Source organism: Megalops cyprinoides, chromosome 25, assembly GCF_013368585.1.
Source record: "Megalops cyprinoides isolate fMegCyp1 chromosome 25, fMegCyp1.pri, whole genome shotgun sequence".
Lineage (NCBI taxonomy): Eukaryota > Metazoa > Chordata > Actinopteri > Elopiformes > Megalopidae > Megalops > Megalops cyprinoides.
In genome coordinates, this window is record NC_050607.1 from 10,664,767 (window position 1) to 10,692,004 (window position 27,238).

General features: G+C 47.3%; 3 protein-coding genes across 4 annotated transcripts in view; 1 reads left to right on the plus strand and 2 right to left on the minus strand.

Annotated features, from left to right (window-relative positions):
- The first annotated feature begins 12 nt into the window (after positions 1–12).
- gnptab (N-acetylglucosamine-1-phosphate transferase subunits alpha and beta) lies at positions 13–16,047 on the plus strand. The gene is made up of 21 exons (XM_036520411.1): positions 13–293; positions 1,189–1,274; positions 1,446–1,565; positions 2,152–2,202; positions 2,750–2,952; positions 3,095–3,156; positions 3,361–3,495; positions 7,408–7,569; positions 7,954–8,133; positions 8,571–8,741; positions 9,002–9,125; positions 9,769–9,978; positions 10,198–11,300; positions 11,598–11,797; positions 11,971–12,190; positions 12,684–12,797; positions 13,062–13,147; positions 13,402–13,500; positions 13,635–13,802; positions 13,985–14,075; positions 14,797–16,047. The coding sequence occupies exons 1-21, from the start codon at positions 162–164 to the stop codon at positions 14,866–14,868; spliced, it is 3,789 nt and encodes a 1,262-aa protein (XP_036376304.1). The 5' UTR covers positions 13–161; the 3' UTR covers positions 14,869–16,047.
- Positions 16,048–16,639: 592 nt separating this feature from the next.
- On the minus strand, positions 16,640–25,361 carry chpt1 (choline phosphotransferase 1). 2 transcript variants are annotated; one of them, XM_036520487.1, is made up of 8 exons: positions 24,903–25,361; positions 21,958–22,105; positions 21,642–21,783; positions 20,852–20,936; positions 20,082–20,213; positions 19,758–19,916; positions 19,106–19,231; positions 16,640–18,819 (listed from the first exon to the last, which is right to left on the minus strand). In XM_036520487.1, exons 1-8 carry the CDS (start codon positions 25,140–25,142, stop codon positions 18,703–18,705), a joined length of 1,149 nt encoding a protein of 382 aa, XP_036376380.1. In that variant the 5' UTR covers positions 25,143–25,361; the 3' UTR covers positions 16,640–18,702. The 2 variants fall into 2 exon arrangements, with proteins under 2 accessions (XP_036376380.1, XP_036376379.1); XM_036520486.1 differs by having other exon boundaries at positions 20,073–20,213.
- An 824-nt stretch (positions 25,362–26,185) lies between these two features.
- mybpc1 (myosin binding protein C1) overlaps positions 26,186–27,238 on the minus strand; it is a 35,595-nt gene continuing 34,542 nt past the window's right edge. The window contains exon 34 of the mRNA XM_036520234.1: positions 26,186–27,121. The gene's annotated coding sequence lies outside the window, so the exon portion shown is untranslated. The remainder of the gene's footprint in view (positions 27,122–27,238) is intronic.

A 27,238-nucleotide genomic window follows, 5' to 3' on the forward strand; every position in this document is an offset into this window, starting at 1 on the left:
TCACCTCCACTGAGGAAGTGAAGATACTAACAGCGCAGTTATGGAAGTGACAGGTCTCAAGTAATATACGCGTTTCTCTTGCATTTTGCCTTCCTGGTTGATACAACACGTTCGCACAGATGGTGAATGTATAGGGAAGACATGGAGCGCTGAGGGCAGCCATGGTGCTTATCAATTCTCTACTCAAACTCCTGCAAAGACAGACGTACACCTGCCTGTCTCATCGGTATGGGCTCTATCTCTGCTTTGGAGGAATCGTCCTCATGATCGTGTCCGCCTTTCAGTTCGGGGAGGTGAGTCTGGTGGTCGGTGTACCCTCGGAGACCCGTGCTCCTCTTCTTATCGAAGTGTTGCTGCTGATTAGCGAGCGCCGAGCTGGCTTTGTATTTCGCAACAGCTGACAACCTCAAACGGATCATAATAAATCGTATTTTGTGCGCCTGTAAATAGGTAAGTTTGCTAGCTAGCTACTGAATGGAACTTAATGTTTTTTTTTTTGAAAAATGTCACCGTGAGTTTTTCGTGTGCTGTGGAGCATTAGCTAGCAAGCTAGCCAGTTGTGTACATTCATGTGGAGTGCTAGGTTCCCAGCTACGTCAGGGTCTTACGATTTTAATCCTGGGTTGGGAAACTGATCGTGTTTTCTGCGGGTTTTGGGCATTGAGTAATAAGCGATAAGAATGTCTGTCTGACGGACAGCATGTTCATTTATTACGTGGAGCTTTTGTTGTTGTCGACTGCGCTTCTCCAGCATGGTGCACATATCCATATATGTCATAGCGTACTGGTATGGGGGTGAATAACTTCACCTGGGTAGCATTTGTGCGCCCGGAACAATCAGCCTTTTGAAGTTCATACATTTTTAAAAAATAGAAAAGTGTATACATATAAATATTCGGCAAACCATAAAGGGTACAGTGCATCAGGGAACACAAAGACCTGTAATACGACACCAAGTTTGTGACTACATCATGTGTAGATCAAAAATGACAGCATGTATGCGTAGGCATAAAACTGGAATTACGTCTGTTAGTCATTTCTCAGGTTCAGTATGAATAATAAATGCTGGCTTGATTTGAAACTATGCAAATCTTTAACAATAATCCGACAGGGTCATACCACAGTTGGCCCCATGTCACACGGGATGACCTATGGATTCCATTGGTTGGTGATGTCATTTTCCTGCAGGTATTGGTGGAGTGGAGCAGGGATCAGTACCATGTGCTGTTTGACTCCTACAGAGACAATGTGGCAGGGAAGTCCTTCCAGAACCGGTGAGTTCCGCAGCCACAGGCCCGGAGAGCCAGTGTTTCAGCGTGTTGGCTCATATGCTACCCTTTTTTGATTCTTATGTTGCTGTTTTTTGACTCGTGTGTCGCTGTGTGTATTAACACTTGTTGCGTAAGTTGACTCGTGTTGCTGTATGCTCATTTGTGTTGCTGTAGGCTGTGCCTGCCCATGCCCATCGATGTGGTGTACACCTGGGTGAACGGAACAGACACAGACTTGCTGAAGGAGCTACGCGCCGTGAGAGAACAGCTGGAGGAGGAGCAGAGAGCGCTTAGGTACTGCACAAGGATACAGTCCACGATCGAATACAGCACACGGATACAGTCCGCAATCTAATACAGCACACGGATACAGTCCGCAATCTAATACAGCACACAGATCCAGTCCGCAATCTAATACAGCACACACATACAGTCTGCAATCTAATACAGCACACACATACAGTCTGCAATCTAATACAGCACACACATACAGTCCGCAATCTAATACAGCACACACATACAGTCCGCAATCTAATACAGCACACTGAGACAGCACTCTCTGATAAAACTACACTGATACAGTACAGTGTAATACGGCGTACTGAAACAGCACTTTCTGATATAGTGATATAGATATAGTCTAATATACTGATAAGGCACTCTCTGAAATAGCACACAGACACAGCACTCTCTGAAATAACACACAGATACTGTATGCTCTGATTTGGCACACTCTCATAACACACTGTGCACTCATACAGCATACAGGTACAACACATACTAATACCTCACACCAATACGGCACACAGTCATCCTCTCAGGCTCTGCCATTCCACTGTAGCCAATGTGTTTTTAACCTGTACCTGTAATGATGTTACAGGGAAGTGCTGGGAAAGAATGCCACTGATTCCACTGAAGTGCCCAAGAACAGGTGAGTCTGCAGAGCGTTAACAGACTGATACAGGCCTCCATGCACCGACCGTGTATCACTGTCAGCCTTACCACTGCTGGATGTGATCATGGGAAGCTCAGGGTATGTTTACATTGATTTCAGGGATTGGTCATAGTCAGGGCAAGGTGTGGTCACAGTTCAGGGTGTGGTCATGGGAACGTTAGGGTTGGGTCACGTAAATTTGGGTTGTGGTCATTGTGCAGGGTATTCACAGTCAGCTTACTGTGTGCACATAGTTGGTTATGGATGTGGTCACAACGCTGATGTGGAGCACAGTCAGCACAGCAGGTGTGTTCTAAAAAAAAATTCCAAATAAATCTTCTCTACAGTAATAAATGGGATAGGTGTGGTCATATGACAGGACTGTAGAGAACTGCTACATACTGCAGAAAGTGTCCTCATTAAAACCAGAAAACCAGATCAGTTATTTGTCATGGTCTCTGATTTCATTTAAACCCTGTATTTAAAGAGTGAGATCATGAGAGCAAGTGTAGCTCTAATGTTGTAAAAATGTTCCTGTGTGCAGTGAGAAGCCGGAGTGCCTCCTGCCCCACTGCATCGCGGCCCCCATACTGGTGCTGGACCCCGCCCTTCCCGCCAACGTCACCCTGAAAGACCTGCCGGCCCTCTCGCCCTCCCTCACCCCCGCCAAGCAGCTGCTGCAGGTGGCCAAGCCCCGCAACCCTGCCACCAGCGTCACCGTCATCCTGTTCCACTCCCAGAGCGAAGGTGCACCCTCACGCACACAGCCACACACACACACAGTCTCTCACACATACTCACTTACACTTGCACTTCACATGCATGCACACAGACACACGCACACGCATTCTGATTCTCTGTGTGACAGTGTTTCTTTCTGGTCTCTTAGCGGATAAAGCCCACACAGACATGTCAAACACCCTGAAGCGCTCCATCTTGCGAGGTTACCTGGTGAGTGGGAACGTCTACTCTACTGTCACACATTTACAAATACTCCCATTACGCGACTGCACATCACACTGCTTCCTTGAGCTATTTCTGAAAGCTGCTGAAGCTGTCAAATGTTTGATATATTGCCTCTGAGGTGTGTGCATTGTGCAGATGATCCCCTATGCAAAGACTTCTGGGACATTGAGTTTTGTTGTCCCCGTGCAGACTACAGATAAGGAGGCTCCAGGCGTGGTGCGCATGCAGAGCCTAGCCTACCTGAGCGGCTTCCCCCCGTCCTTCAAGGAGACGGAGCAGCTGAGGGTCAAACTTCCCTCTGCAGTCACCAGCAAGATCAAACAGGTAAGACCCGCCCCTCTTCACTCGCCTGCAGTCTTGAACAGGTAAAGACCCGCCTCCTTTTTGTCACCTGCAGTCTCTAACAGGTGTGACACACCCCTTGTCCCTCAACTCCAAGCTCAGTTACAGTGAGTACCAGCCCAGGGACAGTATTGTAGTTACACTGTGATTTGAGATACTACCCAGCAGAGGGCAGTGTTGCCTTAGGCAAGGAGCATGGACACCAGCCATGCTCTGTCTACATCACAAGTGTGTGTCAATTAGCAAGTCTCCTATAGCATCAGTGTTTCAGTTTCGTAGTTTCCTACAGTGTCTGGCCCATGTACTGCATGTGTAAACATGGAGAGAGGCACCTAGTCAAAAGTGAAAAAAGGGATATTCTTTAAAAAACTGTAAGCAGAAATTAAACTGTGATATAAACCCACAGCAGACCTGTGTTACAGCACAGTGAAGCTCCTCTCCATTGTCACACTCAGCATTTACAGCTGACCTTAATCGCTCACAGGTGCGCATCATTAAGCAAACCACCAACTGTCCACATACATGCACTCCCTGAAGCCGCTGTAACCTGAAACTGAAATCCAGGATCTCTGAACAGATTACAGCAAAAATTAACTGGTTTGAGCACCCTCGCCTATTTAAGTGAATATTTTTATTCTTGAAGTTAAGAACAGTGGGCAAAAGTGTAAATTTTTAATTAAAAGATATGGTGGCTTTTCACTATCATCTTAATATGTGATATCAATGTAATATCAACTAAATACGTTGATCTTTCGCAGTGTTTTGTCTCCATCTGGAATAATGTAGCGGCTCTAGGTTTTTGCTGCATGTAGTTGCACATTTTATTCATATTGTGTAGATGTACAGTACCTTTGGAGTATTGCTGCGGTTGTTGGCTTTGCTCTGTCACTAGGTGGTGCTCTGGTTTCACATTTTCAATACCAGTTAGGGTTTATTTGCTGGAAGTGGGCCTGGTCTCCTCAGGCCTGGTTGTTCTGTGGTTGTGGAGTGACTACGATGTTAAACTGCACATCAGTGTAGGGTGCTGTAGTCCAAGTTCTTATTTAATGGGTTGGAGCACCAGTTTAAGGTAGAGGCATGGCACAGTGTTTTCACAGTTAATCCCTGTCTATTTTAAATCTGTAGCAATTACAGGTCCCCGGGATGAGAAGATAATCAGTGTTATTGTTTCCACACACCCCCCCCCCTTCCCCTCCCCTCCCAAATTTGTTTCATCTTCTTGTCCAATCAGAGCTCTGTCAATCAGTGAGATATTTCTGGTGGGGGAATGTCAGTAATGAGAGTGGATTACTTTGAAATAATTCAAAGAAAACACCCCCCCCCCCCATGGGTTGGTTCTGGGGCCCCGCCCTCACACCCCATCCTGTTGCACCCCCACAACAGAGGTGTCACGCCTTGGTCCATAGACACACACACAAACCACATTGCATTACATTTCCGTTTATTCATTTGGCAGACGCTTTCATCCAACGCAATTCACAAGTGAGTATGTCACAAGCAAAAAGCCACATAAGGAGTCAACTCAGTGCTCTCAATCACTGAGCTAGCTGTATTTTGTCTTCAGATGTATTTCTATAAGAGTCGTCTGGAAGGCCTCCTTCTACACTGGCTGAAAAGCACCCCAGAGCGGAAGGCTTTGTCCGTTGGATTCCTGCAGCGGGTCATGTGACCGCAGGAGCAGGATTAGAGTGAAACCCAAGCCGGCGGAATCGGGGGTTAACTTTAGAACAACTGTTTGGACCGCTGCGCCGCCAAGACTGCGCGCAGAAAGGTCAGCAGAGTTTGACTGACCTGCAGTTTGCACGTATAACGCACTCGAGTTCGCGTGTGGCGGCTCTCTGTGATTGGCACAGGGCGTGCCCCTGTTAGGATCTCGTGGGTCCGTCGAATTTGGGGCGCCTCCGTGGGTTTGCTCATGAGCACTGCCTAAATTTCTAACATGACATGGCAGAAATCAAATCAAGCTGAGCAACTGACTAGCATTGTGAGGTGGGGGGGGTATGGTAAGCACCATTGACTAAAATGGAACCCAACTTCATTTTTTGCACACACTTTAAAAACCACCCTTTGACATGGAAGGCCAAATTTTAGACATTCTCTTTTCTGATAGGCCCACAGACAGACATCAGCTTGTCTCTGACAGGTCTTTGTGATTATTGTGCTGTTTTTTTGGTTATTTGACGTGCCTCAGGGTGTACAGTTTTACTGTCAGGTTTGCAGACCAGGTGGAAATGTCTGTACCGGTGTGACAGACCTTTCTGAGTTTTACTGACAGCTTAGCAGACCTGACTGAAGTTTTATAGCTGCCATTACAGACATATTAAAAGTGTGTGCGTATGTGTGAATCGTGAACATGTGATGGTCTCTGCATAAGCGCAGCGGCGGGGAGCGGAGCAGAGTGTCCCTGTGCCAGGTGAAAGGGGCACCGGCATTACCTCATCTCGTCAACACCCCCCCAACCGCAGTCACAGGGTCCAGGTTCACACCGTCACCCGCCCGAAGAAAGTGTCGTGTTTATGGCCGTGTTAACAGGCCAACAGGTCGCCCCTCTGCCAGCTCCATAAAGATGGAAAGGTTTTCCCAGTACTCGGATTCCCTCCCGTCAGTGCGGGGCTAAGCAGTGACTCAGTTGTGGAGTTTTATAGGCCGTGTAATCCTGCAGACACGCACCGGGAGGTGCACAATGTAATAGAGGAGGATAGAAGAGCAGTAATGTAGAATAACGGGAGATGCTGAATAAAACGTGTGTGTGTGTGTGTGTGTGTGTATCTGGTAACGTATATGTGTGCGTGTAGCATAGCAATAAGGAGCAGGGCTCGTAACCAAGAGGTTGCTGGTTCGATTCTCTGCTAGGGCACTGCTGTTTTACCCCTGGGCAAGGTACCTAACCCAGAATTGCCTCAGTAAATATCCAGCTGCATAAATGGATAACATTGTAACCTGTTTAAGTCACCTTGGATAACAGCATTTGCTAAATGAGAATAATGTCATTTAATCTGTGTATGTGTGTGTGTGTGTGTGTGTGTGTGTGTGTGTGTGTGTGTGTGTGTGTATGTGTGTGTATGTATATCAGTAGATATGGGTAGACTCTCCACAGCCCAAAACACAGAGCTGTCCTGTTGAGGAATGATGTCAGTTTCCAGGAAAGCCCCCCCCCCCCCCCCCCCCCCGAGTCCTTTTCTCGCTCTGTCACCCTGTCAGCGCCTCGCCCTCTCTCTCACTGTCACCATCTCGCCTTCTCTCTCTCTCTTTTGCCATGTCACCCTCTGTCACCTTATAGCCCTGTCTCTTCGCTCACTCTGTCAGCCTTTCGTTTTGCTGTGGTATGTGAAGGATGCACTGCCAGTGTCCAGTGACTTGGTTTAAGCAGTGGGATTGTGTGTTCAGTGTTTTGTATAGGCTCAAATATAAGGTGGCCTGAATAATACCTCCTCCTTTCGAAGAGGAGTTTTTACTTTCTCGGCTGGGGGCAGGTGTGTAGGAGGATCCACAATGTTTCTGTTTTAATGTTTTAATGTTTCTACAGTGTTCTTCACAGTGTGGTTTCTTCAGAGTTTCCTCACATCAGTTAATGTGCAGTTCCATTCTAAAGATGGTGCTAAAAAGCTGAAAAATCAAAGACGGTCTACTCTGACTGCTGAACACTCTCTCTATCCACTGGCATCCCTTTGGCCAAATGTGTCACCCTTCACCTCTTAGCATTAGTGCTGGCTGTTCTGATTAATCTGTAAATACAGAGCGAGGGAAATTCCCACTTTTTTTCAGTCCACATTCCCAGTGTTGTGTGGTTTGGTTTTTGTCCTTGGATTGTGTTTGGTATACTGTAAGTGGTCTGTGTGGTGTGTGGTTTGATTGAGTGTTGTATTAAGCTGTCTGTGTGTTTCTGTTCTCTAGCTGCAGTTGTACTCGGAGGCCAGCATCGCCTTGCTCCACCTGAACAGCCCGCAGGACTTTGGGGTTCTGACCCAGCAGGCCCGGAAGAACCTGACCCTAGATGGCAAGGAGCTCACCATCAGCCCAGCCTTCCTGCTCTGGGACCTCAGTGCCATCAGCCAGGTGTCAATAACTCTTCGTCACTTCCTGTCTGTCAGCCGTTACCAATCCTGCCTGTCTGTCAGTGTAACTATTTGTAAGTCTGTCTGTCTGTCTGTCTGTCAGTACCCATCCAAGGCTCTCATTTGGTCATTATAAACAGGTGGATGGAACAGTGTGTCTCTAAATTGCCCCATTCAGAGCATGTGTTATCCTATCAGTTTGATAATCTTCAGAGCAGGGAAGATTAACTATTGATCAATCTATAGATCCAACTCTTGGGTGGAGTAGGTAGTTATTATTGATATTATTATTTTGTCAGTAAGTAGATGGCCTTAAAGAAGACGATTAAGAATACATTTGATAAATTTGATAGAGTATGTGCATTTAACCCCTACCACTCCACAGCCCCGTCAGGACGAGGATGTTTCGGCGAGCCGATTCGAGGACAACGAGGAGCTCCGCTATTCGCTGCGCTCGGTGGAGAGACACGCCCCCTGGGTGCGGCATGTCTTCATTGTCACCAACGGGCAGATCCCGTCCTGGCTCAACCTGGACAACCCCCGCGTCACTGTCATCACACACCATGTGAGAAGTGCCACCTTTCACCTTTCACCTTTTGTCAGTAGTAATTCATGGACTGTTTTTGTGTTGATGTAACTGTGTAATGTGGTATTGCTGTCGGTGTATTGGTTTAGTGGTTTCACTGTGTTTTGTAGTGGTGCTCCTGGTGTGTTGTAGTGTTGTTGTACAGTGGTATTTTTGCATTGTGTAGTAGTGCCACTGTTTTTACAGTGGTGTTTTTGAGTTGTGTAGTGGTGTCACTGTTGCATAGTAGGATTTTTGTGTTGTGCAGTGTTGTGTAGCTGTACCTGGTGTTGATTTAGTCTTGTGTACCGATTTGCAGGGTATCTTTCAGAATGAATGCAGTGTTGCCACTGTTTTGTGCAGTGGTGGTTTTGTATTTTTGTGTTGTGTAGCTGTGCTGTCAGTGTGTTGGTTTAGTGTTTCGTGCCGCGTTGCAGGAAATCTTCCAGAACGAGAGCCACCTCCCCACCTTCAGCTCCCCTGCCATTGAGACGCACATCCACCGCATCCCCGGCCTCTCTCAGAAGTTCATCTACCTCAACGACGATGTCATGTTTGGGAAGGACGTGTGGCCGGACGACTTCTACAGCCACTCCAAGGGCCAGAAGGTCAGCACGGGTGGGACAGCTGTCTGCATGTGAGCCACAGTGTTTACAAATGAGTCCGTTTCCCTGAGTTGGTCTTCAGAGCTGTGTAATCCTTTTTTGTCTTTGTCCCTCCTGCTTCTTCCTACCACATTCCAGCTCTGCGTGCCTCACCCCTCTGGTCTACACAGGTGCCCCCCCCCCCCCCCCCTCTCTCTGAGGGTGCTCCCCACCTGACTGTAATGTCTGCAGGTGTGCGTGACCTCTCTGTCCTCTCTCCGCAGGTGTACCTCACGTGGCCTGTGCCAAATTGTGCAGAGGGCTGCCCGGGCTCCTGGATCAAAGATGGCTACTGTGACAAAGCCTGCAACAACTCTGCCTGCGACTGGGACGGTGGCGACTGCCTGGGTGAGCAGCGCCCGTGTACTCCCCTCACACCCCTCTCCTTCTGCTGAACCACCCCCTTTCACACCCCCCCTCTACACCAACTACCCCCTCTCACCCACCCCTTCTACCCAAACCACCCCCTTTCACAACCCCCCCCCCCCCCCCCCCCCCCCGTTTTCTTGAACTACCCCCTTTCACACCCCCCCTTACACTAACTACCCCCTCTCACCACCCCCTTCTACCCAAACCACCCCATTGACACCCACCTTCTAAGTTAACTATCCCCCCCCAAACCCCTCCCTTCTGCCCGAAGCACCCCCTTTCCCATCCCATTCTACCTAAACTGTCCCCTCTTATCCACCCCTATCCTACTCCAACTATCCTCTCTCAGACACCCCTTTTTCTTAGACTACCCCCTCTCACCCATCTCTTCTACCCGTACCACCCTCTCTCACCCGCCTCACACTTGTAATGAACAGTTAAAAGATTGGCGTAGTGTCAAGGTGACCATCTCTGAAATTGGTATAGTATGTTGGTTGATTGGTAGAGCGTATAGGTAGATTGGTGTATCTTGTTGGTATATATGTACTGTGATGGTAGATTGGGATGTTATGGTAGTAGATGTTCTGTTTTTTATTCATTCTCCATCCTCTTCCTCCTGCAGGAGCAGCAGGGGGCAGCCGATTTGGGGCGGTAGGCGGAGCAGGAGTCGCTGGAGGGGGCGTCGGCCAGCCCTGGCAGTTTGGGGCTGGTGGCATAGGGGGCGTGTCCTACTGCAACCAGGGTTGTGCCAACTCCTGGCTGGCAGACAAGTTCTGCGACCAGGCCTGCAACGTGCTGTCCTGCGGGTTCGACGTGGGGGATTGTGGGAAAGGTGAGACAGCAAGTTTGCTTTTTCACCAACATAGAATGTTGGGCTATGAAAAAAAGTATTGTAATATTGGACAGTTTTTCTAAAATTTTTTAATCATTGTAGCACATGGGATTGTGGGATAGGTACAAGATCAAGGGGCCTTGCTGTGACCTCTTGCATGGGGTTTCAGAATCACATGAAGGTGCTTGTTGCTGATTGGTCGTCCCGTGTATCCATCAGATCATTTTGGCCAGCTGTACAAGGTGACCCTGCAGAGGAACCAGACCCATTACTCTCTCCCCCGCGGGGAGACCCGGCCCTACTTCAGCTTCGCGGGGATCGCCCGCAGGGTGTCGGACGCCCAGGTCGGCGACAGCCCCGTGGTTCGCCACACGTCAGTGGCCAACAAGTGGAAGAGCATCCACCTGCTGCTGCACTCCGGCATGAACGCCACGCAGGTGCGCTACAACCTTACCTTCCAGGGCGACGACGACCGCGAGTTCAGCATGGGCCTCACCGTCAACGTGGACACTCGCGAGGTCGTCCGCGCCAATGCCACCCAGGACGGCGCCTCGAGGGAGGCCGAGGGGGACGCCAGGCCCTCTGAGGCGACCCCGGAGCCCGAGGTCTCCTTCAGGGACGTCCCCGAGGAGAAGCGGGGCCCGCGGGTCCAGAAAAGGCCCCCGGGAGCGGTGGAGGCGGCTGTGAAGGTGCCCGCGCTCAACGTCTCTCTGCTCCCGGCCCAAGTTCAGAGCGAGCTGCAGCGGCTGGAGCAGAAGCTACTGGCGGGTGACATCACCCTCAAGGGCTACAACCTCACCAAGGCCACACTGCTGGAGCCATACGACACGCCAGAACTGCGTGAGAAGCACAGAGAGGCCCCAGGGCTGCCCCCTGCTGGTACTAAACAGCACTCCCTCTCCCACAAGCCTTACAAAGACCTGGGAGCAGAGGAGACTGGGAAAGGGGAAGCCCAGCAACAACAGGCATCCCTCAAACCAGGAGGGGTGGGGGGTGGAGAGGTGGGAAAGGTTACACCCTCTCCTGTTCAGGTTCAAATCAACGATTGGCCAGTGAAGGACATGGGGCCAATCCCTGGGCCCGGCAAGCTCGCCACCAAGAGTCCCTTCCCGCCCAAACTGCTGAGCGCGCTGGTAGGGGGCAGCTCCAAAACCAGGGATGGAGAGGGAGGGCCCAAGGAGGCTAACGCCCCCCAGGAGGCGGGCGCCGGGCAGAGGGCGGGGAGCCGGGGCCTCCTCAGCTGGAGCCTCCAACACTACACCTCCTTTGACCGTGGCTTCCTCCCCTGGGAAAGGAGAAAGTACTTCCATGACCTCCTGGAGGTGAGAAGCTCAGAGTGTGTGTGTCTTTGCGTGGCCGTTTGAGAGAGAAGGAGTGAGAAGGGAAGGTTTATCACTGGCTGCTCTTATCTTAGATTAGATTAGATTTAGACTAGATTAATACTTTAATGTCTGTTTGCATAGAAATTTGTTTTGCACCCCCAAGAAAAAGCTTGACAAGCAAGAAAAAGGCTGTTATCATGACCCAGTCCTCTACTTTCTTATGATCTAAGCATGCCTGCATTGTCAGCATGGTGTGGGACACAGTGCTCAGTCTGTGTGCCCTAATGTATTCCACAGGAAGAGGAACGGCTGGAGAGGGAGCTATCGTACCGGTCCAACAGCGCCGCCGCTGGCCGGAGGCTGCACGACACTTTCGCCGACTCCCTGCGCTACGTCAACAAGCTACTGAACGGGCAGTTCGGTTTCACCTCACGCAAAGTCCCCGCCCACATGCCCCACATGATCGACCGGCTCGTTATGCAGGAACTGCAGGACATGTAAGGAGCGCCCCCTAAAAGCTAGCCTTCTACATGTTAATGTAGCATTTTGTTATGTTGCTGTAGTCTAGATGTTTTCCCCATCTTTACCAAGTCCCTCTCAGAAGCACAATCCTTCACCAATTGTGTTTTGATTGATAATCCTCTTATCATTCCCTCTCTCTGTCCCCCAGGTTTCCTGCAGAGTTTGATAAGACATCCTCCCATAAGGTGCGCCACTCAGAGGACATGCAGTTTGCCTTCTCCTACTTCTACTACCTGATGAGCGCCGTCCAGCAGCTCGACGTCTCCCAGGTGTTCGACGAGATTGACACCGACCGCTCAGGGGTTCTGTCCGACCGCGAGATCCGAACGCTGGCCACACGCATCCACGAGCTGCCCCTCAGTCTGCAGGTTCGGGTCCAGAGTCCGGGTGCTGTCCGGATTGGGGAGTGGGGTGGTCCTACTTAGTTTAACTTATCCAAGTTTCAGCTCAGTCAGAACTGATATGGCTGTGACCTGGTGCCCAGTGAGGCTTAACATATCTGAGAATGACACCAGTAAGGGTAAATACATCTGAGATACAGTGCCCAAAGAGTATTAATGCTTCTGTGACTCAGTGGCCAGAGTGCCGTGATGAGTCTGAGACCAGTGAGGTTACATTGCATTATTGTCATTTAGCAGACCCTCTTATCCAGAGCAACTTACTTACAGTATGTTACAATTTTTTTTATTGTTACCCATTTATACAGCTTGATATTTACTGAGGCAATTCTAAATTAAGAACCTTGCCCAAGGGTACAGCAGCAGTGCCCCAGTGGGGATTTGAACCAGCAACCTTTTGGTTTCAGTCCTGCTCCCACTATGCTACACTGCTGCCAGGTTTAACCGGCTCTGCTTCTCACAGGATCTGACAGGCCTGGAGCAGATGCTGATAAACTGCTCAAAGACTCTGCCCAGCAACGTCACCCACCTGCACGCGGTCAGCCCCACCCAGGAGGCCTACTACGACCCCAGCATGGTGAGCCTTGGCCCAGTCTCTCTCAGCAACATGGGGGTCACTGCGGTTCTGCACTGGTTAAATGTCCATATTCCATTCAACATTATAGATTTATGTGACTCCCCATTCTGGCCAGATCTCTAGTGCCAACATTATTGGTGTAAGATAAAGACCTGCATCACAGGTCAGTTTCCATCTCACTGCTGAAGTGGAGGAGAGATTAAATGCATTGTTTCCTCTGGTTGTTGGACGTATATAACAGCTGGCTGTTTTCTTTGTCCTCAGCCACCCGTCACGAAAGGACTGGTCATCAACTGCAAGCCCATCACGGAGCGCATCCACAAGGCCTTCAGAGACCAGAACAAATACAAGTGCGTGCCTCGCTGCACCTGTCGCTGCACGGAGGGGCCAGAGGGGCACTAAAGCTCTCTCCTCTCAGGGTTTTTCCTTTGTTTTCATAACTGCTGTGCTTTGTGTAACAGTCTTGTGAGCTTGGTAATTAGCAGCTGTTTGCTGCTCTGTCCTTCTTTGGACTTGGTCCATGTGCGCTCTCCCCTGACGCATTCATGGTTTAGCATTTTAGCGGCAGCTGACGGCCAACACAAACAGTGTCTTCCATCTGCAGATTTGAAATTATGGGGGAGGAGGAGATCGCTTTTAAGATGGTGCGGACCAACGTGTCACACGTGGTGGGGCAGCTGGATGACATCAGGAAGAACCCCAGGTAGGCAGGGTCCTCAGTGTGCTGCAGGTGTCCAGCCTGGTGCCTGCTTTCCAGCAGAGACAGGAAGTCATCACAATTGCATATCACGCCCCTTTCTTCTCTCTGATCTTGTGACCATATCGTGTCCCTCGCAGGAAGTTCATCTGCCTGAATGACAACATCGACCACAGCCACAAGGACGCGCCCACGGTGAAGGCGGTGCTGAGGGACTTCTACGAGTCCATGTTCCCCGTCCCATCTCAGTTTGAGCTGCCCAGAGAGTACCGCAACCGCTTCCTCCACATGGGGGAGCTGCAGGAATGGTACGGTCCTGCTCGGGAGTGGAGGATTATGGGTACAGAGCACACACAGACAGACGTAAATACAGACATCTGCTGTGTGTGCAAGTAACTGCGTGTGTTTGTAAGCGGGTGTGTATGGTGTGTGTGTGTTTCAGACTTGTTTATAACTAATTTTCCATCCTTGCATGCATGTGTGTTTACAGGCGTGTGTACAGAGACAAGCTGAAGTTCTGGACTCACTGTGTGCTGGTGACACTGGTGGTCTTCACCATCATCTCCTTCTTTGCAGAACAGGTACATCTACTTGTTTCATACCTACAGTAAAGTACCAAAAAATTGGTATTCATGTCAAAATGTTTTATTTCCACATAACAGCAACAATCAACATGAGCTGTTAGGCAAGACTTAAAGAGGCAATGCATCATTTATATCTATAGTAGGCTGTATTTACATCAAAGGTAAATGGGATTTACACCTGTGGTGATGCAGGATGTACTCTGTTGTAAAGCGGGATTAATATCTGTGGTAAACTGTATTTATATCTGTGGCGAACCTGTTTTCTATCTATGGTAAAGCAGAGTTTCTACCTGTGCTGTTATTGTCGGCCCCGAGAATGCAGACAGGACGTGAGGGACTGCAGCGATGCGGGGTATTAGCAGGAACGCGAGCGCTGATGGGGATGGCTGTCACATTCCCGCCATAGGCCAAATCTCAGACATGGCTCAGTGTGGCCCCTGGAGATGCAGGGGGCTCATGTTTATTGGAGGCGCAGCCTTGGTGTTTCAGCCTGCAGAGGGGCTAAGGTTTCTCGCCTGCCGCCTGGGGAAAGGTTAATGGCAGGAATGACCTTTAGGAGCGCCCGTTCTCCTCGGCTGCTCTGTCGGGCAGGGAGGGGCCTGTAGGTCTGATGCCTGCCCTCTGATGCTGACTGGGGGTGTGGCTATTTGTGACAAGCCCCTCCTCCTCTCCTTATGATGCTTTGGTCATGTGACCCGTCTTTCTGTCCTTCTCTCAGCTGATCCTGCTGAAGCGCAGACTGTTCCCCAGGCGGAGGGTCAGCAAGGAGGCCAACCCTCAGCGAGTCTGAAGGGGAGGGGGCCGCATCCTCCTCTTCCTCTCTCCTCCTTCCATCTCCCGCTCCTCCTCCCCCTCCTTCTGGGTGAGTCTGGGTGCAGAACAGAGTGGGAGGCAGGAAAGAGGAGGAAGAGCAGGAAGAAATCTCCTCAAAGGAACTTGGGACATGCTTTGGGAGAGAGAAAAGAAACGTATCACCCGTTGGGATTGAGTTGGCGCCAGGATGACTCCAGTGTGGGTATGAGGCTGGAAACTGGACCCCCCCAAAATCAGGGGGGGCTCACTCTCTCACACTCCCCTGTCCAGCCTGCACAATCTGAGCCTGAGTAACAGTGTTTCTCCAGTGGTGCCTCTGATGTAGGACCTTTGGGCGCTCGGAAACACCATCTCCTTATGCTCCACTAGGGGGCGCTCTCTGTGACGCGCCATTCATCACCTGCCGCAGCAGGAACTCCACCATGTGGGATTTTAAATGCGGGGGCCAGTAAACCAAGGGAAGATGATGTGGTTTCAGTGTGTATGCAAGCATGTCTGTGTGTACGTGTGTGTGTACATACGTGTGTGTGTGTGTCTGTGTGTATGTGCGTGTGATCTGGGCCAGGGTTAATAAAGAAATATGAAACCTGAATGTGCGAGGTGGGGCGAGAGGGAATATTTTGCTCGTTGCGCTTAATTTTTACTCAAGTGCCTTGTTGTGATGTTTAGTGCAAGTCCCCTGGTACAGGGTGGGGAGTCATGTCTGCTTTTCCATGTGGGCCTTGTAAACGTGTCCAGTTAATATAGCACACATGACCTGAATGGAACCAGATTGCCAATGACGGGGACGTGGGAAGGATTTTTACATTTTGGTTGTTTCATACATCAATGCCCACCGTTTTTGGATGACTGTGTCTTTATGCCTGTGTGGGATTTTTGCACTGTTAATGTATGTGTAAACATGTCAGAACTTTGAAGCATGTAACTAGCAATTTGATTGTACGGATCAATCACAGTAGTGAGGAATCACTCAGCGAATACATCCGAACTATTTGAATGCCATGAAACATTGAAGTTGAATGCCATGAAATCCATGATTAATGTATGTCAAATGAATTTTCTGTTACAGTTCCTCTCGCTCCTACAGTAGGGCTGCCAATTTTGCTCTCTCCTGTAAATTGAAATCAATGTATTTTACTGAAGTCAGTATAAAGAAAAGCAGAAGACTTGTGTTCATGTTCTGGTTCTTTGTGTTAGAATACATCCATCTCTATTGCTGTGCACGGCCGTGCGTCGATTCTCATGCCACAAACTGACACTGATCTGTTTAATCTCTTCACACATTATGGCTTGGGCTGGGATTGTGATGGGCTTTGCTGATCCTGGATCAGTGGTCACAGGCAGATTGCATCCAGGGCAAGTGCTCTGGGATTTTCACTAAAACAATCCATTGGATATTTACACCAACACAGAGCTGATAAAGACATTTGGATTTAGTAGTAGTTATAGCAGAATATATCAGTAGAAATGTATCACTATTTAACCATGGCAGTAGAAGCCAAATCAACTTATAGCCAAACTCTCACTTCAGAGAGAGTACATATTTATCCACCCACCCAAAGTGACGGATTACATTACATCAGATATTTGTTGAAGTCACTCTTATTCACAGTGATGTACATAGTTTAGAGAGCTATTGAGTGTTAGCAGTATTTCTACAAAGCTATAAAAATGGCACTGGTTTTCTAAAGGAGCGCTTTTCATTTGAGGAGGATGAGATTCAGTAATCACCTCAGACATTTGTGCGGTCACTGAAAGCACTTCTGTGAAGACAGCTTTGCTTTCATATTCATTTCAGTTTATTCAAAGAACAACAGAGCATTGATCATCAAATAAAATTACTATTATTGAGAAAAATCAAAACACCAAAGTCTAGCCCTTGATTTGACAAGTCATAAACAACCCCCCTGCCAGCCCACATTCCTTATAATACACAAAGTCCCTTTTCCCACCCTGCTATGGTCTGAAGACAACAGATCCTCAGGAAGCAGGTTCGAGCTGTTCCTCTTTTAGGCACTAATCACATAGTGGTCCTCTAAAAGCCTGAGGCCTTTCACACGATCATGAAGAACTGTTCACAGCTGCACACCAATTATCACAAAGCTTTGAGAATCAAGTACTGCTGTACTCACATATACTTTGTACATAACGTGTTTATATGGACTGAAGCTTCCTTGCAGTGAAAAACCACATCCTGAGAGTTAGAAATGTACATTATTTGTAATGTCTTGGAATGGCACTCAAAAGAGAAGGTGGTGGCACGCTTTGCTCTCCGGTTGCTTCACACACCCACATTCATGGATAAAATAAAAGCACATTAAAGTTGAAGACATTAAGGCTGTCACCTAACTTCTGTCCAATCACAGACCTGTTTTATAGACCTCTGAGAGGAGGCTCGTCAAAGCAGGGGGAGTCTCTGTGTTAATGCATCATCAACCAGTGGTAAGGACTCTCAAATGAGACTGGACCCGTCTGCCTGCTTGCAAGCACGTGGCTTAACAGTGGGAAAAGGGGTGGAGCTTTGGTCATTCACATACTTGGACCTGGGAGAGCTGGTTTGGGATGTCAGTAGTCTGAAACAATAACTGGTCTCTGGTTAACACTGAGATATGGTCCCCTTTGCACCTGTTGCCCGTGACAAATTATACAGAACATACCATTCCATTTAGATCCTGCCATTCTACATTTAGAACAAAACATTGCACATTAGGACTTTCATTGTAAAAATAATCTGAGGTTGAGGGTTTTATTTTATGTTTGTATTTCCTTTTAATCATGGCCTGGCTAATTTTTTTAAACCTGTAAATTAAGAGCTGGGATAAATTCATAAATAATTCCATAAATAAATATGATCACTGGACAGTGGGAACTGCTGTGGAATTTCCAGGCAAATATCCGGCGATGTTATCTTTCTGACTGTGATCAGATAGTATATGAACATGTTGATTTCCATTTTTTTAAATAAAAGACATACTTTACTAAAGGCAGTCTTAGTATTGTGAGTCCAAAGTTCAAAAAACAAAGAGGTGACAGTGGGTGTTTCTTATCTGAATGATACTAGCCCACGTGAAACACCAGAAGATGAGTCCATCTCTCAATCTCTACAAATTCACACTCATTTTTATGCAATGGAAATCAACATAAAATATTTTAAGAAAAAATTCTAAGTTAAAGGGCACAGCTTGGACAAATATTTGACACCATGTAAGAGTAACTCTTCAATTTTGATTCAGTTTGTTATTTTAGTTATTTTTCTCCTTTTTAGTGAGCTGGTGATTGGATATCATTAATATACTCACAAAAACACAGACTTAGTTATGCACTTTTTCAGAGGAATATATGTGTCTTTGAACATGGACTGGGAAACCCCGGCTCAGACCTACTGGGGCTTACGAAACAAGACGCCACCAGTGATGCTGTTTTGACTGTTGTAGATGGTGCTTATAGTTCATAATTTGTATGATTCACTCGTTCATTCAGAACCGGTTACAGACTGAGCTTGGCCCAACTACAATGCATATAACTTGTAAGCATTAAAAGGATAAAACCTCCAAAACACAAAGCACTTCCATCATTATATCCAGTCCCTCATCTGCAGTTTCTGTCAAGTAATAAATCCAGTAATAAACCCCACAATGTGTGCTCTCTACTAGTTTGGCTCAGTTGTGGTGAATGGTCTGATCTAATTGTAGGCGTTTACAGTGTCAAGGCTGGTAAGGCTCTGGTATGAGGTGTCCTCCAGAGCTCCAGCCAGTAGCTGGGTAGTACCTTCACCGGACCCTGCCCCAGTCTCCTCCAACTCTGCGGGCAATCAGTCGCGGTGGGAGTGGACCTGCGGAGTGATGCTGAACACCTGAATCTTTAAGTGGGCGGCGATCTGCAGACACACACCCGTGCAGTAGCGAGTCAGGTCCACCAGGGAGAGGATCTGGGCAGGGCCAAGAGGAATGAGAATAAACAGAGGGGAAAAGGGAAAGGATTACAAAACATCTGTGATAATCTGCTGGTGAAGAGGATTGCGGTACTTCAGTGATAATCGACAGGAGAAGAGGATGATGGGACCTCGGCTATACTGTGAAAATGAAGAGGATTGTGGGGTTTCAGTGATAATCTGCAGGTGAAGAGAACTGTGGGACTTCAGTGATAATCTGTAGAAGAGGATTGATTATGGGATCTCAGTGATAATCTGCAGGTGATGGTTCACAAGGACTCACCAGTGCAATCCAAAGAACAAAGTGCTCATCTATGAAGCTATTGAAGTACTGGTTGAGGAAGAGGAGGCCAGGCCCGATGAAGGCTGTGTCCTGGAGATGGAGCTCGCTCTTGGTCATGTGAGCCACCTGGACAGAACATCACGAGTATCATCATGAGCGGCAGGTTTAGGAGAGGGTACTGGCCCTTTCTGTCCTGCCAGAACCTTTTCTATACCACTTAATCTAGACTGAGGTGGTTTATTTAACCATTTAACAGAACTATATTTTGTAAATCTACAATTCACAATTTCATTTTTGTTCACATGTAACTGACTGGCAAGTATACAAAGTAATGATGCAGCCTCAACCTCTGATGCTAAAATGCCATTACCAAACCCCTCTGAAGGAGAGGTAGTCTGGTAGAGCCCTTTGATGTAGACAGACCGTGAGAGGCGCATATAGTAGGGTCAGTGAAAAATATAACCATATTTTTGTAACAGTTAAACATTTATTGTAAAGCTACAATGCATAGTTTGATTTGAATTCACATGAAACTGACTTGGAGGTGTACAGAATAATGTTTATTATCTCAGTAATGCATCAATAAGTGAAGGAGAGAAAGACCAAGACAAAGGGAGAGAGTGAGAGACAGTGGCAGAAAGGGAGCGCTCACGATCAGTTTGATGGCGATCTTGGCGAAGACAAAGCCGAAGGTGAGGATGTAGAGACAGGGGTGTAGCTCAAACAGCTGGCTGGAGGACTTCTTAAAGATGATGAAGGCCAGAGTGAGGACCAGGCCAATGTGCACCCCTGGGGACAGCACGCTAGTGTCCTGCAAGAAAAAAACATTGTAATGCACTATTATCATTAATTAGGAAGCAGTTTCGCTAAAATACTTTTTTAAGATTGTTTCATACAAAAGCTCAGCACTCCCACATGGTAAGTGAATCACTTCCTGGACCCCTTGCTCTGTGATGAGGAAGCTTACTGCACTCACAGCCACAGTGGAGCCGTTCTTGCCCACACCCCCTTTAAGGATGACCTGGAAGTAGTTGAAACAAGACAACAGGAAGCCGCCGATAATCCCCAGTATAGGGAAGGTGTGCAGCTTCACTCCCAGTACAGGCAGCTGTAGAGAAACGCAAAGCCAATGTTACAATGATGTTATACAGATGTAAAAACAATGACAATACTCCTATCTCCAACGGTACCGTTGGCATGATGAGCATGATGGGAAAAAAAGCCAATGGGGAGATTGCCAGCAGGAGGGATGAAGGCCCCCCTATGTAAGTTTTGTCATGCTCATGGGTGTTGTTCATCTGTTGCCATGACAATAGTTACCCATAATTACCTTCTTGTCTTGCCATATGCAGTTAAGTCAAGCTTCCATAGGCAGCACAGAGCAAAAAATGAAACAAAAGTGCTGTTTAAAGAGCAGCAGAAGAGCACTGGGTGAGTGTTACTTTAGTGCTGACATTAAGCTGATACTGCATTAAAACTCAGCTAACATTTAAATGAGACTGACTGAATGACAGTTATTGACATGGAAAATGATACTTTTTAAATTTACATTAATAAAAGGGAGGTAGATTTCTACCACTATGCAACTTGCTTTAAAAAGCTAAACAAAGCTTTAGGCGTGTATCAGTGTGTTTGCATATGTATGTGGTATGGGTGTAAGTGTGCATGTGTTGTGTGCTGTATGTGTGTGTGTGTGTGTGTGTGTGTGTGTGTGTGTGTGTGTGTGTGCATGTGTTGGGGTCATACCCTGGTCTCCCACATGCCCACACCTCCAACAGCAGTCATGAAGTAAATGATAATGATGGCGATTTGGACCTCTGTCACATCCACCCTAGAAGAACAGAACCAAGCTTCACGTCAGAACCCAGCCAGGAGAGCAGGTCCAGTCAACAAGAGAAAGGCCCAAAGAACAGTGGTGAAATGGTAGTAGCCCAAGCAACTTTCATTACTTCTTATTTCAACTGCTAATTATAGAACAGTCATCACATGGAAAAAATGTACATTAGAAAACACAGGCAGTGATTTGGATTACAGATACCCTACTCTTCCTACTGCTCTGAAATGTCTGTGAGCCACTCCCCCGTCTCACTCCCCTCCTCAACTTACTGACCACTCCCCCTCATCTTATTGGCTATGGGTACAGCTGTAGCCTAACCAAAGTTAATCTCACGCATTGAGAGCAGACATGTCACCATGACAACATAAAAAACCACCAAGACATTCCTGTTAATCACTGCGGATGAGACAAGTAAAACACATTAAAGACCAAGGAAGGCATGAACTTAACAAGGCTTTGCCTATGTTTACAAGATGCCTTTGAAGAGGGGTCACTGTCAACCCTGTGGAAAAGGACCACAGACAGGCGCTCAAAGAGGAAATCCTGACAGGGCTCTCCTTAACACCTATCAACCTATACGCGGATAAGGCTGTAGTCACAGACATACAGACTCAGAAATGAAGCTCAGTCTTTCAGACAGCAGCTGCTGGAAATGGCGTTAGCAGCTCTGGAGAGAGGACTGGCGACAGCATTACTTACGCCCCAAAGCGTACCATGCCAGACACATAGGCCTGCCAGTGCACGAGGAAGAACATGAACATGCCCACGAAGCCGCAGAAGAACAGCCAGTTAGGGTACGGCCCCATTCCGCAGGACGCGCACGTTCCCACGGCGATGAACACTGCAGGTGGGAACACGGGAGACAGCATGTCACAGGGCCACCCTGGCCTTTTCCATATATCGGAGCATATTTTTCAAAGGAAAGACCCTTTGAGCTGCGGGTTTGGATTCAAAAGTCCCAGCAGGAAGTGACAGATGGACGTTTCTGACTTCCTGTCAGTGAAGGGGGAGGCACCTGTGGAGACAGCATCGCAGCCGTGGTCGAAGAGCTCGCCGAGTGCTGAGCCGCTGTTGGTCCTCCGCGCCTGTTTCCCATCAATGGCATCCAGAGACTGGTAGATGAAGAGGCCCAGGCCACTGAGGGCAAAGATCCACCCCGGAGCCTGAGACATAGAGAGAGAGGCCATTTCTGAGACTGCCCATACAGCCCAGCCTAATAAACAAACAGTGTTTTTCATTGCCTCCAGGTGCCGTTAGTTCATCTTTTATACCTGTACCTATCTCACGGTGCTAGGCAACCCATCCAGCGTCGCCATGCAACTAAAAACTGGTCACCTTTTCGGCAGCAAGTTGGAGAAATTGGCAAAATTTTTTATATCCTGAATTGCTTGGTCTGTAATATTAGAAAACTGTAAGTAAAGTCAAGACTCCATTGTGATTAAATTAAAAACTGTTCTGTTTACTTAGTGCTGTGTTGGTCCCATGTACCATAAACACGCCTACTTCTGGTCCGAATCATATCTGAAACTGGTCAGATCCCCAGTGCTTACAATGGGCAAGTCCTTCTTTGAGGCTAACAGAGGCTAGCGCCTTAAAGGCCTTTTCCAGGTCTACAGATCCATTTCCCACAGTTTATTTCTACCAGTCACCCAAAGTGCTAGCTTAGCTTGATGAATCAAGAAGTTTAGTTGGCAGACTAGTCCCCTTTTAGAAAACAAATATTTTGAAGACAGAGAGAGCAATAGCGACAGCCAAAGGGAGAAACAGAGAGGCACTGGACCAACGTAGCATTGATCATGGTCACGCTGACCTCACACACAAAACTGACCATATTTTTTTTTTTTACAGGAAGGCAAACACAGGCTATTTTGTTGTGCAACAGGGCCTTCATTCCTGCAGTTTCACTCTAATCCCTTGGTGAGCACATGGCTCTAAAACTGCTGATGTGTGCCTCAGCCAAGGGGCTTCTTAGCTCATAACCCACAGCTGACAGGCCTGCGGCAGCAGAGGCATTTCTACATGGCAGGCGGTTACAGCAGCTGTGGGACTGTGGTTACACTACCGAATGCCATGAAGAAGACAAAGATGGCAGTGCTGATTAAATCTAGTCTTTCTTTTATTTGTCATTTGTAATTGGCTGATTTGCTAAAAAAAAAAAAAATACAGCCTGAGAGATATACACAGAACTACCTCACGTTCGGAAATATACACAGACCCATCTCAAGCGGTCTCGGATGTACACTTACGCACAAGCTCGAGCACGCTCACTCTCACATTCACACACATGTTCAAGCTCACACACGCTCATGTAGGCTGACAATATGCTGACATGTACATCAGTCATACAAATGTACCCTGTGGCGAGAACAGCCAGACAAATGACAACGGCAGAATGACACACCTTTCGGACATTACTGTCCAGCAGCCCTGTTGGGGTGTGCACACAGTGTGGCATTAGTGGTACGTGTAAGCGTGTACTCAGAACTATACATTACAAGGACCTTGCTGATTGGTCTACCTCCCATTTATAGGACCCGTAATCCCAGCTCAGAGCGCATATGACTTTGAGAACGCGGTCAGCTGGGTGGATCTGACAGGTGTATGTTCAACACACAGATTCCGCTCAGGAGTCTGGCTGTGTGTGTGTGTGTGTGTGTGTGTGTGTGTGTGTGGGAGGGGGCATCCATATTACAGTGGGTATTAATGCATGAACTCTTATCTAAGGCACCTTCTCCACCATTTAAATTTCACCCATCTGTAAGACCTGGTGAGGTACCCATGATGCCACAGAGCTGCCCACATCCTTCTCTATATTATGGATAATGTGAAGCTGGCCATGTCTCTCTATGTCTCTTTATGACGGTTGAAGCTGATAACGTCTCAGGAAAAGCAGAGCTGGCGTCTGCAATCAGCACAGCCCGCTAACCACGGTGGTCAGAGGTCACAGGATTTGATGTCGATACTGCCGCTGAAGCAAACGGGAGATGCCGCGGTGAACGCCCGCTGTACTATCTGAAGCAACAGGTTTGGAACCGTGGACTTTGTGTCGGTCGGTCCCCTTTCACCTGTTTTTTTTTTTTTTTTTTTTTTTTTTTTTAGCAAAACACGCACACAGAGTGTCAAATGGCAGGTGGAGTAGGTAGCTGTCCTAGACCATTGTAGCGCAACATGTGACACAGCTTATCTGGCCATCTATCTTCCTATGCATAGTTTGTGTTGAGTGTCTCGGTTTCAGAGAAAACCTTTCGCAACAAATTTAGGCTCAGAAGCTACAGATGACATGTGGCTAAAAGGTCAACACGATTAGCTGGGACAACACTGACAAGTTAGCTAAGTCAACATTCTTCAGTGTCCTTAATAAATCATATTAAAGAAGACGCAGCTTTCGTGTTCGTGGCTAGCTAGCTATTTTGGTAATATGTGATAAATTTTGAAGACAGGAAAACAGGCCTCGAGCTGCGGGGAGATTACATGATTGGCAGTGCATTTCTAGGAAACTACATCTCAGTGTGTTAATCACTCCTGCCTCTAATTACACAGCACAGAGCAACAAGTTAAATCATTAACAGTGAAGTACAAGTTCATTAGCAGTAACATACACTGAGGAAAATACCGGCCTCAAAGAAACAGCTAGTTGAGATATAACAGTTGTACTGCATGTAGTTTATGTCATGTAGTTTTAATAGCCCGCTTAGTAAGACTAACCGAAACCACATTCAAAAACACGATTGAAAGTCACACTAACCACAGTAGTAGACACATGTTGTAGGTTCTCCAAACACAAATATTACCCGAACCATTATAAGCAGTAACGAGCAACTTAACAGTTACCGCGATAGCTGATCTAGCTACATGAAATGGTCCGGTCCGGCTCAAAATAGAACGAGAATGACAATCCTAGCCTGTCTAACATTCTACAAAGAAAGTTTAGTCGGCGATCAAGGTCGCGCTTGGACTTACCTCCTCTGTTGCCGAGGGACAGTACCAGACTAGGATGACTGTCGTGACAATATTAATAACCAGTCCAGTAATGGTAAGGGTGTTGGGTGCGACCCAGGTCGGGATTTGCTGTACCAACCAGTTCCAATATATCTGACACGGCGGTTCGAATAAGGAGCGACCGGCGACGCTATATTTGTGCTCCTCCAGGCGCTTCAGCTGCTGCGCTGACAGCGGCTCCGGCCACAAGCTGTGCGGCATTGTTAGCTGCTGCTGCTGGTGTGTAGCGTGCTAGCGACTGCAGTGCAAGTCAGCGAAGGCTCCGCCACGCTTCGGGATCTCCACGCGTCCTCCCGGTGAAGGGTCATGCATGTAGCCGTGCGAAGGAAGTCATCTTCCAGCGCAAAACCCGAGAGTTTTCCCACGCTCTTTCGGTTCTGAATCGGGGCTGTGTTTAAACTTGGGCAGGAAGCAGGGTCCCGGAAGACAATGAAGCCGGGAAATTGAAATGGGAATATCTGACACTGGGTGCTTGTATCCACACACAAGCAAGCTATACCTAGTTCGATTCAAATAAAAGACAGTAGCTTTGTCCAATCTGCAGTAAAGCAGAAAGCTGAATGTAGGTTATTTTTCCACAAAGTCGCTCTCTCTATTTTCTCATTATCTAGGTAAAATCAGTTACTGAAAGTGACATCAAGTAGAAAAACCGGGTAAAAACACGCCTGGTAATATCTACATTTAGCAGACGCTGTTATTCATAGTGATTCAGATGTATATCCCATCCACGTGCAATCATATGGGCCGTATTCAGTAAGCAAAAGGATGCTGTGATAAGCACCAGGCTGATGATCCTTGATGTGTGCAGAAGTAAAAATCTGAGGAATATTCTGATGGGTCACCATTCCCAACAACCTAAGTATTTGTGTTGCTGTTATTGATACACCCCTAAATCACTTTCAGTGTGCAATCAAGGATTTTTTTTTCCCTTGATAGGCCAGCTCAGGTAGTTATGCCTCTCCTGTTTAATGTTTCCCCAGGCGAGTGGACCCTGAGATGTCCTTATCTGTGAAACTCTCTGATAGCAGTTCCTTTTAGAGAGCTGCCAAGTTCTCTATTGTTTATTGGTCTGTTGTCATGCCACAGAAGAGAATCTCGTCGTCAGTCCCAAAGTTTTAATCAGCTTTAGCTTCCTTGTGTGCGGATAGCCACATCTGGCCACAAAGTTTTACTGTTACAGGTGATACAAAAGTGTTTTGTTGGTGAATTCCACTGATAACAACAATCCACAATGACACATGATCTTTTATAAGATACACATGATATTTTATTAATTAAATGATGAATTGCACAGGGACCCTGAAGATAAGCACACACTTCAATGCCTAAGATGACCTGCTTGTATTATTAAGTCTTAACCCATAAGGGAGACTCGCTTGAAAGAAAATTCACTGAAAGAGAAACCACAAAAAACGCAATGAGTACACACAAAAAGAACATGTGTATACACATAGGTGTATACAGGGAGAACTGCCAAGACAAGAGTCATGCAATAGGAAACAATATGAGAAATAAGAAAAAGAAAAAAGCAACACATTCCCGTTTGTAAGCATTCAGATTTCAGTGCCAAGCATATAAATCTCTTAGAACAGCAATATGAAAATAAAATCAGCAAAATGTCACTGATGACATCTTTCATTAATTACATTTTAAAGGAGTGAATACACTAAAATGTGTCCATTGTTATTCCTGTGATAGAGCCTAGCCTTGAAATCCGCTCTTGAGAAGCTTGAATAAATATTTAATGGATACATTCTTTAAAATATGAGTCTGATTTCTACCTTATTCCACCCTAACATGTCTGTCTCTACACACAAAGCTACTTGCCAAAGTCCACTAACATGCGTCAGAACTGAAATCACTTAATTTCCCACCATATGTGTGCAGGGGATGCAAAAACCAATGATGAACAAACTCTTCTATTGTAACTATGGTAACTAGCTCCATGTCTGCACACAACATGTCTTCTCCATGCCTTGCCTAAGCCCCTCCCCCTTTCCCCACCGGTTCTACGAGAGAGATGGAAACGCAGTGGTGATGTGTTTCTGGAAAGTCCAGCTGTATCAGTGGTCAGTGCAGTCACTTCCTCTCTGGCTCAGGGCTCTTGGTCTCATTCATGTATTTGTCAATCAGATGTAAAGGCACTCCCCGCTTCATTAGCTCAGAAAAGGTAAAGCCCCCTAGGGAGGAGAGGAGACACACAGTAAATCTGTAGGCAGAGGGAATAAAGCCATGGTAAGCTAATGGTCAGAGGTAGAAAATACTTGGTCAGCCTGCGGTCAGGGAGAGATATGCTG

Bases quoted from the DNA above. Each gene is read 5' to 3' on its own strand.
- chpt1 (XM_036520486.1), bottom strand. From the start codon at position 25,142: ATGCCGCACAGCTTGTGGCCGGAGCCGCTGTCAGCGCAGCAGCTGAAG. The intron at 21,784-21,957 runs GTGCCTCCCCCT...TCCCACCTGCAG, and splicing joins CTGCGATGCTGTCTCCACAG to TGTTCATCGCCGTGGGAACG. The intron at 19,917-20,072 runs GTAAGCTTCCTC...TTTTTCTTGCAG, and splicing joins CCACTGTGGCTGTGAGTGCA to GACACTAGCGTGCTGTCCCC.
- gnptab (XM_036520411.1), top strand. From the start codon at position 162: ATGGTGCTTATCAATTCTCTACTCAAACTCCTGCAAAGACAGACGTAC. The intron at 3,496-7,407 runs GTAAGACCCGCC...TCTGTTCTCTAG, and splicing joins TCACCAGCAAGATCAAACAG to CTGCAGTTGTACTCGGAGGC. The intron at 9,126-9,768 runs GTGAGCAGCGCC...TTCCTCCTGCAG, and splicing joins GGACGGTGGCGACTGCCTGG to GAGCAGCAGGGGGCAGCCGA.